The sequence below is a fragment of the Rattus rattus genome, chromosome 5 (genome assembly GCF_011064425.1).
Source record: "Rattus rattus isolate New Zealand chromosome 5, Rrattus_CSIRO_v1, whole genome shotgun sequence".
In the NCBI taxonomy this organism is placed as follows: Eukaryota; Metazoa; Chordata; class Mammalia; order Rodentia; family Muridae; genus Rattus; species Rattus rattus.
In genome coordinates this window covers 110,716,413-110,734,809 of record NC_046158.1, presented here as the reverse complement: position 1 = coordinate 110,734,809, position 18,397 = coordinate 110,716,413, and the positions used below count along the sequence as shown (strand labels likewise).

Genomic DNA, 18,397 nt, shown 5'->3' with positions numbered 1-18,397 from the left:
CCACTTGTGGTTGCTGCTCAGAACCAGACATAGGCTGCTCTGTAGAAACCAGATGGAGGAGGCTGCTGCAGACAGACTCACGCACAGGCCAGTGCTGTTCCCAGATGGTATGGACTGAACAGGAAGACAGGATGCAGATAAAATGACAGTGGCAATGGTGATGAGAGATAAGAACTCCTTGCTGCCACATGCCTTAATTCAAGTCTCAGTAAACTAGAGGACACTTTCAAGAAACAGACTACAAAGTTGAGGGGATGATTCATAGGGGCAGACTACTTGCTGTACAAGCAGGAGGTCCTGAGTTTGAATCCCTAGCACTCATGTTTAAAAAATACACATCCTGTGGGATGAAGAGATGATGCTGTCATTGGCTTGACTCCCAGTGGAGCTAGGCTAGTTCCGGTCCTATGAGATGTCTCATTGTCAAGGGACTAAAGCAGAATAATAGAGCAGGACTCTGAGCAATCATCCTCTAGCCTTTCTGCATATAGCTACACTCTGTGCATACATACCACCTAAACATTCCTCCCTTGGCCTGAGATGTTTCTCTTTGCATTGGCGACAGTTAATGCAGATTCATAACTAGCCGAAGCACTTAGAACAAATGACTGTTTAGTGAGTGTTCATCCCTAAACCCATTCCAAGAGTAAAGGGACACTGCTGAAGATGGGCAGAAAGAAGGTAAGGACCTGAGGGTGGGAAAAGTACTGCAAAATGCTGTCTTCTGGACAGCTATGGCTCTGCATGGACAGCTATGGCTCTGCATGGACAGCTATGGCTCTGCATGGTGAATCCCCAGCAGTAGTGTCTCCTTGATAATGGTATAGGGAACATGGATAGGGAGGGGCTCCTGAGGCAGTTATAGCTAGAGATGGGAAAAGCTCTTCTTCAGCAGCATGACCACTGGTTGGCCGCCCTTAACCTCCACTCAAGTCTTCTGAGGCGGCTCAGGGGCAGAGGCACATACCCAAGCCTGACAACCTGAGTTCAATCCCCAAACCTCACTTGGTGGAGAGAATCAACTTCCATAAGTTGTCCCCTGACCTCCATGGGCACACAAACTTCCCCATCAAATAAATACATATAAAAATAAATAATCCCCAACCCAATGCAAATGTCTAGGTAAAAGCAGTGGCCAGAGAAAGAAAGATAGGAAAGAAGGAAAGGACTTACTGAGAAGAAGGATTTGGCAGGAGTGGGCAGGACAGAAGAAAGGACCATGAAGTGATAGGGTCAAAGTACGTATCTTAAAACAAAGACAGATTAGACATTTAAGAACACTTTAGTATGTATGTATACGCGCGCGCGCGCGTGCGTGTGTGTGTGTGTGTGTTTTGAGGCAGGGTCTATGGTAGACTGAATAAGAATGGCCCCTATAGGTTCATATTTTTTTTCTTTTCTTTTTTTCGGAGTTGGGGACCGAACCCAGGGCCTTGCGCTTGCTAGGCAAGCGCTCTACCACTGAGCCAAATCCCCAACCCAGGTTCATATATTTTAATGTCTGTTTCCCACTTGGTGGATCTGTTTGGGACAGGACTAGGAGATGTGGTGAGATGTGGCCTTGTTGGAAGAAATATGCCATGGGGGGGTGGGCTTTAAGGTTTCAAAAGCCTTCATTTAGGCTCAGTCTCCGTCCCCCACCCCTCTCTCTGCCTGCGGTTTGTGGGTAAGTTATAAGATACTGCTCCAGCTCCCTGCCTGCCTGACTGCTGGCTTTCATGTTCTCTGCCATGATGGTCATGCACTCACCCTCTGAAACAAGACCCCAGTTAATGCATTCTTGTACAAGTTTTCTTGGTCATGGTATTTCTTCACATCAAGAAAAACATAACTAAGAGAAAGTCTCAGGTAGCCGAGGCTGGACCTTGAATTCTTGCTCTTTTAGTCTCCATTTCTCAAGTGCAAGATTACTGGGTGTACCACCACACCCAGATTAGTCACTTATTTGTTTTTATTTAAATATTTATCATGTGCGCCATATGTGTGTTTGGTGCCCTTGGAGCCGCAAGAGGGCATCAGATCCCTTGGAACTGGAGGTACAGATGGTTGTGAGCTGCTGTGTGGGGCTGGGAATGGAGCCGAGGTCCTCTGCAAGAGCAGCCATGCTTACAGCTGAGCTCTCTATGGCCTCTAGCTTTCCATCGACATTTAGACTGATGACATATTAAGGTGAATTTTGTAGCCCTGTGACGTTTAGATACAAGTTTGTTTATTCATTTATGGTTGGCCATCAGTGTCAGAACTATTGTTGGAAAGGCTGGACCTTGAATCTTGATCTTTCAGTCTCCATTTCTCAAGTGCATGGGTGTGCCGTCCTTCACTGAATTGCCTTTGCATTCATCTTTATATGGCTTCACTTCTGGGTTCTAAAGCTACATTCCTAGCCTTGTCACTCTCCAGCCTCTACCAGAATGCCTGCCTGGGTCACGGCACTGAGACAGAAGCCCTGGCACTGGCCACAGAGGCTGCTCCCATTCTTTTCCTGTTCAAACTGTTACATCTGTTTGATAGTTTTGTCTTCTCATATAAATCCCATAACATCTTTATGTGTGTGCGTGTGTATGTATAAACTTATTTTAAACTGGGATAAGATATAAGATAACTTTTACCATTTTATCTTTCTTATTTGTTTCTGGGTCATCTTATTGTGTTTCCCAGGAGATCCTAACCCCCTGGACTAAAACTATAAGTGATTGTCACTGCTCTTTGTTCCCCTTAATCACTTAAAACGTTTAAAAATACTTATTTCACATGTATGAGTACTTTGCCAGGCTTAGATATGTATACCATGTACAAAGGTCAGAGGGAAGTGTTGGATTGTCTGGAGTTACAGATGGTTCTGAGCCACCATGTTGACATTGGGAGCCAAAACCAGGTCCTGTGTAAGAGCAACAAGTGCTTTTAATTGCTGAGCCACCTCTCTAGCCTCTTTTCAAACCACTTTTAAAGTGTAAAATTAAGTAACAGTAATATATTCACAATTGTGTATAACACAAATATCTACTTCGACATTTCCCGTCTCCCTGAACACAGACTTTCTAATAATCTAGAAGCAGTGACTTCACTTTCTGTCCCCCAGTCACTGCCCATCTCAAATCTATGTCCTCACTCCATGGGCTGTGGATTCTAGATATTTCGCATATGTGGGATCAGAGCCGTCTTGTCCTTTTGTGACTAGATTGTCCTACGGGCAGAGCTTCAGCAGGCAGCTCTCCCCTGCCGCCATGTTTTGTGGCTACACTCAGTTCCTGGGGCAGACTGCCCCTAAACTGTCTATCCCATCCTCCTGACTCCTGCTCAGTGTGCTGCAGCGTGCTGGGGCTAAGGATGCCCCCATGCCCCCACTACACTCACGTCTGCCTTTGTACAGCTCTGAGAATTCAACGTGGGTCGGGGTTCAGGCATTTTTATACAGAGCCGTCCTCCAGACCATGTCAGATGTACTAGCCTTACTACGGAGTCCTTCATTTAAAGACTGCATCATATTGCACCACACACACACACACACACACACACACACACACACACACACACACTCTCTCTCTCTCTCTCTCATTTGCTGATTGGTGCTTGGGTTATTTCCACCTTAGTACTACTAGGAATGGTATTGCTGTTGACACTAGTTTACAAAAATAGTTCTTATTTGGTTTACAAAAATCTGCTCTTATGTAAAGAACAGATGCTACAATAGTTAGGTACAAAGAAAGTGTGGACAAGTATGGTAGTCATTAAGGGTTAGTTCAGGTTAGTTAAAGCACTTGCTACCAAGCCTGATTACCTGAGTTTGATCTTCTGTCCCCTAATTATGGAAGTAGAGAACTGAGACCTGAAAGTTGTCTTCTCACCTATACACTCACATACACTAAAAATTTTAGATTAGTTTAACTCAGCCTTGATATCAAAACCTATCAAGGACAGGGAAGGAAAATTATTGGATATTCTCTTAGATGTAAAATCAAACTGAATCCACTGTGTGAACTGAGGAAATACATTATGCCCAAATAGAATTTATAGCAGGAGTATAATAGGCCTGGCCTGTGTAACAGGGAGAATAGGGGGAACATGCAGGATGCTGGGGCTAAGCTAATAAGAATGACTACACACTGAGCATAGGAAGTTTGTGAATATCCAGGGGGAGATATCAAGGCACCAAGAATACTGGTGTGGCACAGGATTAAGTCACCCAGGAATCTCTATGGAATGAAACAAGAAGATAACTAAGGCCAGAACTGTAGACACCCCAATGTTTAACAAAGTTAATTCCCAAAATGACTGACCAGAAAATAGAGAAAGGAAGGGAGAAACACAAGACAGTGACTCATGTGGGTTATATGTAACAGGATGGTTTCCAGGTAAGGGAAGAAAGAAGCTATACTGTGGGCTGGTGGATGAGCAATCGAGAATAGAAAAGTGGAGCGCAGTCTTTGCCTAAAAGGCTGCAGAGGACAGCAACTGTTCCTGAGCAGTGGGGGAAGCAGTGAAGAGGAGTAGGCCTGGGGGTCAGCCAGACAGGAAAGGCTGCAGTGGAGAAAACAGCCCGTCCTGTCATCAGCCAGGGTCTCGTGAAGACATACCTGGGAGACCTAGGTTCCAAACCCAGGCTAGACAATCAGTGCTAACTTCTTCTGAATTGAAGGGTGAAAACACAGAAGACCCTGTCAAGTAGCTACACTTCCTTGACAGCACATTCCCGAAAAATTAAGTAAGGACCACAAAGTATGGAGGCAAGGACTCAGAGGACATGAGTACAAAAAGTCCAATTGAACACCAGGCTGACAACATCAGAGGTCATAGCAGGCAACACTAATTCATGTGACTATCCTTGAAGTCACAGGCAGAGAGAATCTGCAAACTGGAGAGGCTCCATGAGTCACACATGGGCCAAGAATCAACCCTTGTCTGTGGAAAAATAAAGCCTATGTGTTTACACAGTACCTCATCTGCCTACTGCTTCCTCCATGGACTACACTGTAACTACGAAACCACTCTGACATCTTTATTTTTTTCCTGATCTGAGGACCGAAGTAAGCGCTCTACCACTGAGCTAAATCCCCAACCCCAACACTCTGACAGCTTATGTGTCATTGTTTGTACTTTATTAGTTACATACATGTACTTGTTTTATTTATACTCAATTCCATAATTAAAACTGTGTATTTCTAAAGGCTTTTACATAGCAAGTACTCAAAAATAAACACATAACTATATGCCAATCAATTTGATTTCTTTCATTTTTTTTTTGAGAAAAGGTCTTCCTATGGTCTCAAACTCAGGATGATCCTCCTGCGTTGGTCTTCCACATCCTGGGATTACAAAAGTGTACTACCTTGCATAGCTTCCAACATGTTTTTAAAAGTGCTCTGAAACTTTCTTCACCAGAATCTTTTCTCTGAGTGTATGTGAGTGAAGTTATACATATGTACACATGCAGACAGAAGCCAGAGGTCATGAGTGTCTTCCTCAGTTATCTCTATCTTATGTCTGAGACAGGGTGTCTAACTGACTCTAGAGCTCACGGATCCAGCTTCTGGCTGGCCAGCAAGCCCAGGGATCTTGATGTCTCCTGCTTCCCAGTCTGGAGTGGCAGGCACACACTGCATGTCCCGTTTTTTATGAGAGTGCTGCGAGTGCAAATCCAGGTCCTTGTGCTTGGGTAGCAAGTGCTCCATCTACTGAGCATCTCTCCGACCTAGAACCACACTCCTGTGCTACTCACAGTCTCATGGCAAAGGCAAAGAACACCGGATCTTTCCGTCACCACAGATTCCAAACCAGTGGATTTAGTCTCCACTAAAGAGACGTATGTCACCATCTTTACCCGAATGACGTTAAGAAGTAACTCTTACTTGAATTTTGATGGGCCAAGTGAAATTACTGACATAAACAAAGAAAGTAATGTTTGGATGGTTGCGAAAATCAAATTTCTCATTAGAGAAGCTATCTTTGTATTCCTTGATGTTGGTTTTTGAAACAACAGGCACCTCTTCTCCAGTCTGGGTTCCAGCTAGAAGAAAGCAAAGAATGAAAATAAAGACTTAGGGCGGGGGCAAAACAGTCAGAAAGGATCTTCCCTCACTACTATGAGGGTAAAAGTTTACTGAGTGCTTACAGTGTCAAAAGAATATGGCCTTTTTAGCTATATTCTAACCCTCACACCTTCTTCCTATTGCCATCTACAGATTAGAAAAACTGAAGTCCCAATAAATTAAGTAATTTGTCTCATAGGTTCCAGGTATACAAGTGATGCCAGACATACATGCGGGTAAAACAATCATACACATAAAACAGACACTAGCATTCACTTTGCACATGAAACCTTGAGTCCTTTGTACTCCCTCTTCCCACTGTGGGATATGGTAACACTCAAGGCCCCTGTGCAGGGAGGGACACTTACTGTCTATCACTTCCTAAACAGAAAGGTCCTCAAGTCTCGACAGAGAATGCACTCAAGCAGCCACTGAGGCCTTCTTTCTGCTACCAGCTACTATTGCATTCAGGACTATTATACCCTCTGTAACTCCATTTCTAAATGATTCTACCACATTTATATACTCCACTGGCTAAGAATATGAGTATGTACAGACTAAAAAACAGACATTTTTTATGTATGAAGGTAAACTTCAAACTCTACAACAAGCACCTCCTTTATTTCATTATTCCTTGCAACAGTCTACAATTCAGGCATAGTTTTGAATGAGGCCCAATATACTTATAGATGTCGTGTTGTAATATAAAAAGTTTGGATATCCCTGTACATAGTGAAGTTATTTTCACTGTATCATTTTATAAAGAAGGAAACTGGATCAGAAAGTTTAGGTAACTTGGGGGCTAGAGAGAGATGGCTTAACAGTTAAGAGCACTTGTTACTCTTTCAAAAGACCTGGGTTCAGTTACTAGCACTGATGTAGTAGTTCATAATTGTCTATAACTCCAGTTGGGGCCAGGGAGCTGATGTCCTCCTCCAGCCTCTCAAGCGCTGCACAGACATGGTCCACTTACACACATACAGGCAAAGGCAAACACACACATAAAATAAAACAAACAAACTTAAAAAACAATTTAAAAAGAGAAGAGAACTGGTTCAACACAGTGCAGGTAAATTCAAACCTAGGTCTGTCTACAGGGTTACCAAGTTATGGAGTGGTTCTTTATATTGACTGCTACATTAGGGCCATCAGAATTTTAGTGAGTCACTGTAAGATAAACAGGAAGGGGAAAGCTGTGCATTTAGAAGTTATCCCAAAGTATGGAGACCTCTACATATTAAAATCCCTTTTCATTTAAAGAGTTTTCATTTCTTAAAACTATGAGTCACTTTAATCTTTCACCTGTGACGCACAGACGTAACGACACTCGCAGTGCTTGAAGGTGGTAGAAAAGCAGGGAGCAGCCATCCACCAAACCTGAACCAGCAGCGCTGGAGGCAAGAACTGTGATTCCTCACCCTGAGTAGCCTAAGGTCTAGAGAGGAGTTGTACATGCTTGCTCAAGGTGCTGTGGCTACTAAGAGGCAGAGGTGGGCTCTGAACTCATTCATCCATCTTCAGAGCCTCCTTCCCCAACTCCTACACTACACTTCCCAATCCACCGTTCCTCTACACGTGTCTTTACCTGGGAAGCTGGTGGCCCAGGTGATGTTGAGGTTGAAGTTTTTGGAGGCATTGATGAACATGTCCAAATCCCTGTTTTGCTGAGGAAGAAATGCACATGATTAGAAAACTGTTAATACCTTCCAGATTTTAAGATACAACAATGATTCTTACTATTCTCAAACACATTAATTACAGACTATTCTACATCTTAAGAGAAACTCATGCTTGTTAAGACATGACATTTCTTGTCAATTTTCTTTAATACAAGCAATAAACTGAAGTTAAAACTCCATCTGCATCCCAGAGTTGGGGAGAATCTGGTGCTTTATCAGATATCAATTCCATGAAAAGACCCTCACTTTTTGCCCTCTGTCAGAAATGGTTAGTAGTAATTTAATATGCAATTAAAATAATATAATAGTAAGTAAATAAAAACGTTTCCCTCACTAAAGTTATTCTGAGTATGGTTTTATGGCTTTGAAAACCTTGTTTTTCCTTTACAGCAATTTAAAGTGCCCATTACATTTTGATTCTTGGTTTTAATGACTGAGTTTTACCTCCAAGGAATCAGTGGAGCTGAACAGAGAGATCACTGCTGGCTATGCCAGGTAAATTCTAATGCTGTTTTTAGTTTTCACTGAAATCTCAATAACAAATCTTTCCTGGGGCTAGTGGTGTTTGAATGACAACAGCCTCCATAGACTCATAAGAGTGGTTGGTCCTCAATTGGGAGAATTGTTTGGGAAGGATTAGGAGGTGTGGCCTTGTTGGAAGAGGTGTGTGTCACTAGAAGGTAGCTTTGAGATTTGAGAAGCCCATGTCTGTATCCTAGTTAACGCTTTCTTTTTCTGTCTTCTAGTTGAAAGTCAGGCGTGAGCTCTCCCTACTGCTTCAGCACCATGCCTGTCTGCCTACTGCCACACTTCCTGCTATGATGCTCATAGAATCTAAGCCAGTGGAAGTGTAAGCCCCAAATTAAATGCTTTCTTTTATAAGTTGCCTTAGTCATGGTATCTTGTCGTGCCAATAGAAACGTAATTAAGACAGTACCAAATAATTATTTTTGCAAGCTAATTAGATGCTATATTGTTTCTTGAAAAACATTTATTTTATGTGTATTGGTGGTTTTGTTTACATGTATGCTGTGTGTCACATGCATGCCTAGTACTGGAGAAAGTCAGGGAGGGAAGAGCATCAGACGCCCTGAAACTAGAAATATAGAAGGCTGTGAGCTGTTGCAGTGGTGCTGGGAATGGAATCTGGATTCTGTGTAAACAGAGCAGCTAGAGCCTGACCCGTGTCCTTATATTTTACAAATGTATCAAACCATGCTGGAAATCTTCATGTTTAAAAAGGTATTTAAAACAGGTTAGAAAGTTAACATTTTTCTTTTAAAAAAGTGTCACCTGATAGTTATACCACAAACCACAATGGAAACATTTACAATACCTATTTTCAAAATGTAATTTCCAAATGAGAAGTTTTTTTCACAAAGTAGGAATTACATTCAAGAAAACCCTTTTTTCCCCTTTGTCTTCTTCTGCAAGGACAGATCTATGCTTATTTGTTCAATTAGCAAGTATCTGCTGACCACTAACAACTACACACACACACACATACACACACACACACACACACACACACACACACACACACACACACAGATAAATCTAGTAAGAAATCTGTCATAAAACACACACAAAAAACCCAGTGGAATGAAGAAATGTCTAAAACTCTCATGATCATCAGCTACCTTGTAACAAGTATTACAAAAATTCTACAATGGAGTCCCATATAGCCAGGCTGGTCTTCCCTTACTTATGTAGCTGAAGTTGGCCTTGAGCTGCCATCCATCTCACAAACGATAGGACCACAGATATAGCTAACATGAATGGCTACTTGTTTATTTTAAAAAATAAAATGAACACTATCAATTACACCCTGGAAGACTGAACCTTCGATATTTGCTTATGACTAAGGCAGTAGTAAATTTCACTTGTGGTATTTTGCTATAAGCTCCTCCTAAAATCTTAAGAAAAGAATCCAGGCAATGTGCCTAGGAAACGGCACGAGCATGGGGACCAGAATTTAGATCGGAAGCACCTGTGTAAAAAGCCAGGTATGACAGTGTGCACTTGTAGTCCTAGTGCTGAGGAGAAGACAGGAGGACCCCAGAGGTCTACCTAACCTTGCTTCCAAAACATAAGGTAGAAAGTAACAGAGAGATATATGATGTTGACCTCTGGCCTTCACTGGCAGAAGCATGGACACATATATGTGTACACACACACACACACACACACACACACACACACACACACCCCTCATACACAACTCATGCAGCCAATCAAACAATGCACCTACGTGCAAAAGAGATAGGTTAATGGTTAAAAGCAGTTGTTGCCCTAACAGAGAACCAGGGTTCAATTCCCAGCAACCACATAGCTGCTCACAACCATCTGTAATTCCAGTTCTAGGGGATTCAATGCCCTCTTCTTGCCTCTATAGGCACCAGATACACATACATATAGGCAAAACAATCATAAATATAAAACAAAATAATTTTAAAAAGTAAGGTACAGCTACAGATTTTTCCCATAGAGTATTTAATTTAAGATCACTTATATTTATTTAAAGAACTGTTCACATTTGGCAGCTAAAAAATGGCCTAGCAGTTAAGAGCACTTTCTGTTCTTGCAGAAGACCCTGGGTTGGTTCCAGCACCTATACAATGGCTCACAATGATGTCACTCTAGTTCCAGGAATCTAATACCTATTTCTGGCCTCCACAGGCACTGTTCACACATGATGCACAGGTATACAAGAAGGTAAAATATTCATACATATTAAGTAAAATAAAAATAAACCTTAAAAAACTGTTCACTCAAAAATTTTGTCTTGTCTATCTTCTAAAACTTTTTGTAATTAGAAACAAACTCTTAATTTAATATTAAACAGACTATCATGAACATTATTCTACTACTTAGAAATATTCAGTAATGTTTGCTTTCTGAGTAGATAAAAGATAAAATGTAGACTTTAAACATGATCTTGATCCCTGAGGATGTATTGGCAGTCAAGACTGCCTGAGGAGAGGGAGTCATTTTCTTCAGTGGTGTAGTCACGGGTAATGCTCATGCTCCAGTAAAGAACCTCCCAGCCGGCCAGGCTCTTACGGTCAGCAGTAAACTCCCTCCCCCTACTCCCCACCACACACACACACACACACACACACACACACACACACACACACACACACACACACACACACACACACACACACACACACACACACACACACACACACACACACACACACACACACACATACACACACACACACACACACACATACACACACACACACACACACACACACATACACACACACACACACACACACACACACACACACACACACACACACACACACACATACACATACACATACACACACACACACATACACATACACAAGAGAGGAAGGGAAGGTGACTTGGTGGGGAGAGGAGGGACTAAATGTGAGAGAGACAAAACAAGGTAACAGATTGAATATCAAACACATTATATAATCATATAAAACTATCAACAAGTAAATGAAAAAAAAACGTAAAAAACTGATTACCTTGTATATTCCCACCCTGATACTGTCTGCTTCTAAGTAGTATTTTTGTCCAGGATGACCAAGAAAAAGACCCGTACAAAATTCAACACAAAGTAAGACAGCTTAAAAGAAAAGCTTACTTCATCAGGAGTAGCCACAAAATTGATGGCTGTGTAATAGCGGTCGTCTTCCTGGGACAGGCTAAAAGTGAACTGATAGTCAATGAGAAGGGTATCTGTGGAAAGAAAGAAGACATACTTGAAAATGGTCAGGCACATCACACACCACACACAAACAATAAGCACTGATACAAAATAAAACAGGTCTCTGGAAGCACAATTTATTTTTCTCACAAATTCAACAGTTATGAAAGAGTATTGGCTCACCTATCCTCCTGCCTCAGCTTCCAGAGTGTAAGAAGCACAGGTATGTGCACTAATGGCCAGTTTACATGGGTTTTTCATAAGAAACCAAATCTCTGCAGCATCCTTTGAATTACTCCAGAGACCTTCCTTACCAAGACCCTGATTGGGGTTTGGTTCCAATCTAACTCATCTATAAATACTGAGTGATGATACATGGTATTCTTTACATAAGGATACAAAGATGTACACTAATGATATAACAGAAACCAGGACTTCTTGGGAAAAGGGATAATTCTAACTTGAATATGCCTTACTATTTTAATCTAGAAAGGAAGAAAACAGTCATAAATAAGTGATGCAGTTTCAAAGAATGCCTATTGCTGCAAACTTATCAACTTTAAAAGTCTGTTGTACAATACAATAATAATATGGCTTAAAAATGGGCAAGAGTATGAACAACAATGCCAAGCAACTAGAGCTTCCAGGGAGTAAGCCACTACCTAAAGACTATCCATGGACTGACCCTGGACTCTGACCTCATAGGTAGCAATGAATATCCTAGTAAGATCACCAGTGGAAGGGGAAGCCCTTGGTCCTGCTAAGACTGAACCCCCAGTAAACGTGATTGTTGCGGAGAGGGTGGCAATGGGGGGAGGGTGAGGAGGGGAACACCCATAAAGAAGGGGAGGGGGAGGGATTAGGGGGATGTTGGCCCGTAAACCGGGAAAGGGAATAACACTCGAAATGTAAATAAGAAATACTCAAGTTAATAAAAATAAATAAATAAATAAATAAATAAATAAATAAATAAATAAAATGGGCAAGAGATTGCCAGATGTGGTGACATATGCCTTTAATCCCAGCATTCAGGAGGCAGAAGTAGGTGGATATGGTGGTTTGAGAATGCTTGGCCCCATGAGAAGTGGCACTATTAGGAGGTGTGGCCCTGATGGAGGAAGTGTGTCACTGTGGAGGTGGGTTCTGAACATTCCTAGTGCTCAAGCTCCACCCAATGTGGAAGAGAGCCTCCTCCTGACTGCCTGCTATAGACAGTTTCCTCCACTGTCTTTGAATCAAGATGTAGAACACTCATCTCCTCCAGCACCTATCTGCCTGGATGCTGCCATCCTTGCTGCCATGATGATAATGGATTAAACCTCTGAACCGGTAAGTCAGCCCCAATTAAATGTTGTCTCTTGTAAGAGTTGCCTTGGTCATGATGTCTGTTCACAGCAGGAAAACCCTACCTAAGACAGTGGGAAACTGAGGCTAGCCAAAGCTATATAGTAAAACCCTCGAAGAGGTGTTTTTCCAAGAAAGATACACTAATGGTCAATAAGAATATAAAAAGATAATCACACCAAGCATTACTGAAATACAAATACCAAAATTACAACAAGCAACTTTTTCATGTCCATTATGATGGCTACCATTTAAAAAACCCACAAAATAAATGAAAATTGAAAATTGGTGTCAACAAGAATGTAGAAAAATAGAAATGCTTGTGCATGGCTTTTGGCAATGTAATGAACTGTAAGGTGTTGTGGCAGCAGTGATAACAATCCCTCAAAAGTCAAAACCACGCACAGAATTACCACATCCAGTTGTACTTCTGGGTGTATATTCACTCATGTTTACAACATTCCTGACAACAACCAAAAGGCAGAAGCAACACCATGTCCCCTGATAGAAGAATGACAGGCACAATGCAGGGTGATCTGTCCTGCTGTATAAGTAAGCCTCTCTGCTGTTTGTCGTTTTTGGTGCTGGGGACTGAATCAGATGCCTGTGCACACAGGGTAGCACTCTACTGCTCAGCTCTGTGTCTAGCACCAAAGAGAGGCAATTCTGAACTGTGCTAAACAGGATGAAAGGCAAAGGCATCACATCTATTATTAAGTAGACACAAAAGACAAACACTGTGGTTCCATTAAGTTGCCATACCCAGGGTCATACAAATAGAAAACAGAATTTGTAACTACTAGGAAGCATGGGGTAGGGAAGTTAACAATTGATAAGTTCAACTTACAGGTTTTGATGATGATTCTAACTATCTGAACTATCTACTAAAACACTCTATCCTTTTTCTGTCTGGTGAGGTCAGTTTTTTCTTTTTCTTTTTACCAAATATGATTAACCAAAGAAGGCTTATTACAACAGACTTCATGAAAACCAGATCATATTTGTCTTCTAATAAACCATGGAATTAGCTTTTTGTGTGTACACATGTTCAGGGCAAAGGTCACCCTGAGGTACCATTCATCAGGTACCACCCACGTTGTTTTTTGAGACAGTGCCTCTCTTTAACTAGTCAGTGAGCCACACTTCCCCAGAGCCGGAATTGGAAGCACTCACCAGCACAGCTGGCTTTCAGCATGGGTCCTGGGTATCAGCAAAACCTTTACCAACTGAGCCACCACCCCAGGCTGGTGTTAGCTTTTGATTATAGTCATTTCAGGCCTGTATCTCTCTGTGTGGTTATATAGCACATCCATGACAATATAATGATGTAAAGTATTTTTAGTGCACTTATTTCTTTATAAATATTCTTCACTCGCATTTACTTTAGTGAATCTTTGCCTATTTTTAAAACTTATTTTTTCTTCAGTGCTAGTTTTCATTTTTTTCTTTTAACTTTAACTGTCTTCTTCAGTTCTAAAAGTGTTCTCTATATCTTCCTAGTCAAAAGATCTTTATCAAATATAGAAGTCATAGAGGCAGGTGTGGTGACATACAACCTTAATTTCAATACTCAGGAGGCAGAGGCAGGCAGATTTTTATGAGTTCAAGGTCAACCATTCTACAAATCAAGTTCTAGACTATCTGAGATTGCACAGTGAGACCTTTGTCTTAAATAGGGGCAGGGGAGAGGGGTTAGGTAGCACTGGATGCTTTTCCAGAGGATTCAGTTCATTATCTGCACCCAATATGGAAGTTCACAACCATTGGTAACTCCAGATCCAGGAAATCTGACATCCTCTATGGCATTCAAAGGCAACAGGCATGTACACATTGCACAGACATACATGTTGCAAAACACCCATAAACATAAAATAAGAAAAAAGTATAAATATTTGAGAAAGGTTTCATATTATGTAGTCCAGACAGGCCTCAAACTAATGGTCCTCCTGCCTCAGTATCTCAAGACTGAGGTTATGAGTATGTGCCCATACAGTCAACTTGTTTTGAATTTTTTTATGCTTTGTTTTGGGTGCTGGGGATTGAACATAGGACCTTGCAATGTAAGCACTCCACTACTAAGCTGTATTTGCAGACCCAATTTTTAAAGATATAAGTTTGAAACTTTAATATAACACGCATTAACATTTTGTTTGATGAATGACCTTTAGAATCATAGCTATGAATGCTGTAGGCCTGGTGGGCCTAGCTGCTTAGGAAGCAGATCTCAAAGGTCACAACTTAAGAACTGCCCAGGCTACAGACATGTACTTTTCTTGTCTTTTCAAGTCACGAACCATCCATTTTCTTCTACAATTTATATATACCATTATGCTGCATACGTCAAACATTAATTCCTTCTCTTGCTCTAAAATCTGGAACCTACTATGTAGATTCTCACAGAGAAAAGTATATGTGTCATAAAGCAGGCAACTTTACCAGATTCACTTTTCATGCCAAGGTATTAATTTGGTGTTTTATTTACTTCTTTGTAAGCTGTAATGAATACAAATCAGCTCCAGAGAGAATGGTGAAACTCATCTCTATTTTAGAAATTCTTTCATGGCTGTCTGAAAATTAGATGTGATAAGCTACACTAGGCAATGGCAAATGAACATGCTTCCAAGGAAATGAACAAGGACAGCCAAGAAAGCGAGGCCCTGCTCACCGCTGTGGACAGACTAGCGGAAACCATGCCATAATTAGAACAGTGTTCACCATGTCAGGGACATGACCATGAGTGTTTAAGCATTTACTATTCTCTGACCATGATAAAGACAGCAATGTAGTTCTGCTCAACTACTCTCTAGAAACAAGAATTATAAAAACTTACAGTAACATGTTCCTTTGAGAGGGTTTCCTTGGTATCGATTTTCTACCTCACATCTAGGGAAAAAAAGAAATTATTTTCTATTGTTATTTAAAGCACAGAATCTCTATTTTTAAACCAAGTAAATCCTTTTACATTGACTATACCATTGTTTGGGACAGACTCTCTTACTTTCATGAACGTTTCTTCTAACTGCTCAGCAATTGACACCAGCAACAGTGTAAGAACAACAAATAAACACTTGCCCAAGGACACAAGGCTAGCACACGTGTAATAATGCTAGATACTACACATATGGAAAACAACGTTTTTACTTTTGTGTGGATTGAGTATTCTTCTAAAGTGCAGCTGAAATATTTTTCAAGCATCTGTCTCATTTCTATCCTTTCTCTTCTTCCTTTCTTTCTTCCTTTCTTAATTCCTTCTTTACTTCCTTCCCCCCTCTCTCTTCCTCTCTCTCCCCCTTCCTTCCTTCCTTTCTTCCTTCCTTCCTACCTTTCATTTATTGATTAATTGATTGTTGTAGTCTTACTATGTAGCCCTAATTGGCCTGGAACTCAATATACACCTCCAATGCTCTGAAGCCATAAGCCCAATTAAAGGCTTTATTTTATAAGTTGCAATGGGGAAGGGGGGAAAGGGGGAAACATTTGAAATGTAAATACATAAACTATCCAATAAAAATATATAAATTAAAAAAAAGAAAAGTAACTGAAATAACCTGTCTGAAGCAAAAAGGGTAAACTAATGCACTCAAAGACCCTGGGAATCCTGGGCAACAAAGCACAGGCCAGCAGGTGGCCCTCAGGTTCAGGCGGCTGCAAGGCCCTGGCCTGCACTGGGGGTAGGTACAGAGAGTGGTACTCACAGCTGGCACTCCTCTCCCTTGACGCCCTTGGTGGTACAGAAGCACTTGCCAGTGTTGGTGTTGCACAGTGATGCGTGCCCGTTGCACTTGCATGCTGAGAAGAAGGAAAGGAACACTGCTCACAACTGGCTCGACAGATTATTACCATAGAGTGCGATTAAGACAAAACCATTTACCCTGAAATGGATTTGTAGCAAAGACAGACTAAAGCAAGAGAAATCACTGAGTATGATTCATTATTTTTCAGCTAATAATCTATTTCTAATAATAGAAAGACAACATTAGATTAATTACTATTCAAGGTAGGAGGAAAGAAAAAAGCTATTTTCTGCTGCCACCTGAAGCAGCTGCTATTTCCATCTGTGAGGGACTCAGCACTTTGTTTCTTTGTTCAGTAAATATTTAAGAGCATTTCTAGTACGTCATGCACTGGGTCCTTGCCCTGTGGAGATGACCTGTGGTGATCGCCCTCTGTCTCACCTCGGGGCTCTTCTCTACTGTGGCTACATTGTGAACCACACACATTCCTGAGCATTCAGAACTGATGGGCTCCCTGGTCACAAAAAAACACTTGAGAGGCCCTGTGGTGTTCGCCACCCTTGTTTCACCTTCCCCTTTGCTGTTGACTCTTGTTCTCCTGTGAATAATGAAAAGCATTAGGCTGAAGAAATGTATTATTTAAAAATTATCCCTAGGTGTGTGGGTTTATTTCTGGATCTTCAATTTGATCTCACTGATCAGCATGTCTGTTTCTGTTCCAATACCACAGGTTTTGTTGTTGTTTTTATCACTATTGCTCTGTAGTGCAGCTTTAAGGTGAGGGATGGTGATTCCTCCCAAAGTTCTTTTATTGTTCAGAATTGTTTAGGCTATCCTTGGTTTTATGTTTTTCCATATGAAGTTGAGAATTGCTCTTTCAAGGTCTATGAAAATATTATGTTGGAATTTTGATGGGGATTGCAATCTCTAGATTGCTTTTGGTAAGATGGCCATTTTTACTTTGTTAATCCTACCTATCCATGAGCATGGGAGATCTTTCCATCTCTTCTTCAGGGACTTGAAGTTCTCGTCATATAGACCTTTCACTTGCTTGGTTTGAAGGGAGTGCAAACTTGTACAACCACTTTAGAAATCAATTTGGTCATTTTTCAGAAAACTGGAAATAGCTCTACCTCAAGACTCAGCTATATCACTCCTGGGCTTATACCCGAAAGATGCGCCCCCATCCTACAAAGACACTTGCTCAAGTGTTCATTTATTTGTAATAGCCAGATGTCCTAAACAACCTAGATGTCCCTCAACTGAAGAATTCATAAAGAAAATGTGGTACATCTACTATTCAGCTATTAAAAACAAAGACATCATGAATTGCAGGCAAATGAATAGAACTTGAAAATATCAGTGAGTGAGGTAACTCAGTCCCAAAAGGACACAAATGGTATGTACTCACTTTTAAGCAGATATTAGCCACAAAAAGCGGGATACCCAAGCTATACTCCACAGTACCAAAGAAACTAAACAGAAGGAAGGCTCAAGTGAGGAATCTCACTTAGAAAGGGGAATAAAATAGTCATAGGATGGGGAGGGGAATGAAGGGGTTCAGGGTCAGGTGTGAGGAGGGACAGGATGGTCATGAGAATGCATGGAAATCTGCAACTGATGTGGGTGGAGAGGTGGGGGGCATCTCCACAATGAAACAGAGACCTGGGATAAGGGAGGTACCCAAGAATCAATGGTGGGTGACCTTAACTGTGACTCACAGCATCACTACCAATGATACCAATGATATGGAACCTGAAGAGGCCACCTCCTATAGCCAGGCAGGAACCCCAGTGGAACGACAGGGACACTAACTGTGGGAGTAGGCTTTTAGACCCTCATCCTACCTACCTAGAAGTCAATATTCTGCTAGCAGCCTTCAGATGAGATATAGAACTCTCAGCTCCTCCCTGCATCATG

The 18,397-nt window shown here is 41.4% G+C and overlaps 1 protein-coding gene across 1 annotated transcript in view; it reads right to left on the bottom strand.

Moving 5' to 3' along the window:
• The window catches only part of Atrn (attractin), a 124,781-nt gene that overhangs the window by 24,486 nt on the left and 81,898 nt on the right, over window positions 1-18,397 (bottom strand). Inside the window, exons 20-24 of the mRNA XM_032904225.1 lie at window positions 16,439-16,532; window positions 15,574-15,626; window positions 11,337-11,431; window positions 7,612-7,690; window positions 5,847-6,004 (exon numbers count right to left, since the gene is read on the bottom strand). Of these exons, the coding sequence (XP_032760116.1) occupies window positions 5,847-6,004; window positions 7,612-7,690; window positions 11,337-11,431; window positions 15,574-15,626; window positions 16,439-16,532 (479 nt within the window). The remainder of the gene's footprint in view (window positions 1-5,846; window positions 6,005-7,611; window positions 7,691-11,336; window positions 11,432-15,573; window positions 15,627-16,438; window positions 16,533-18,397) is intronic.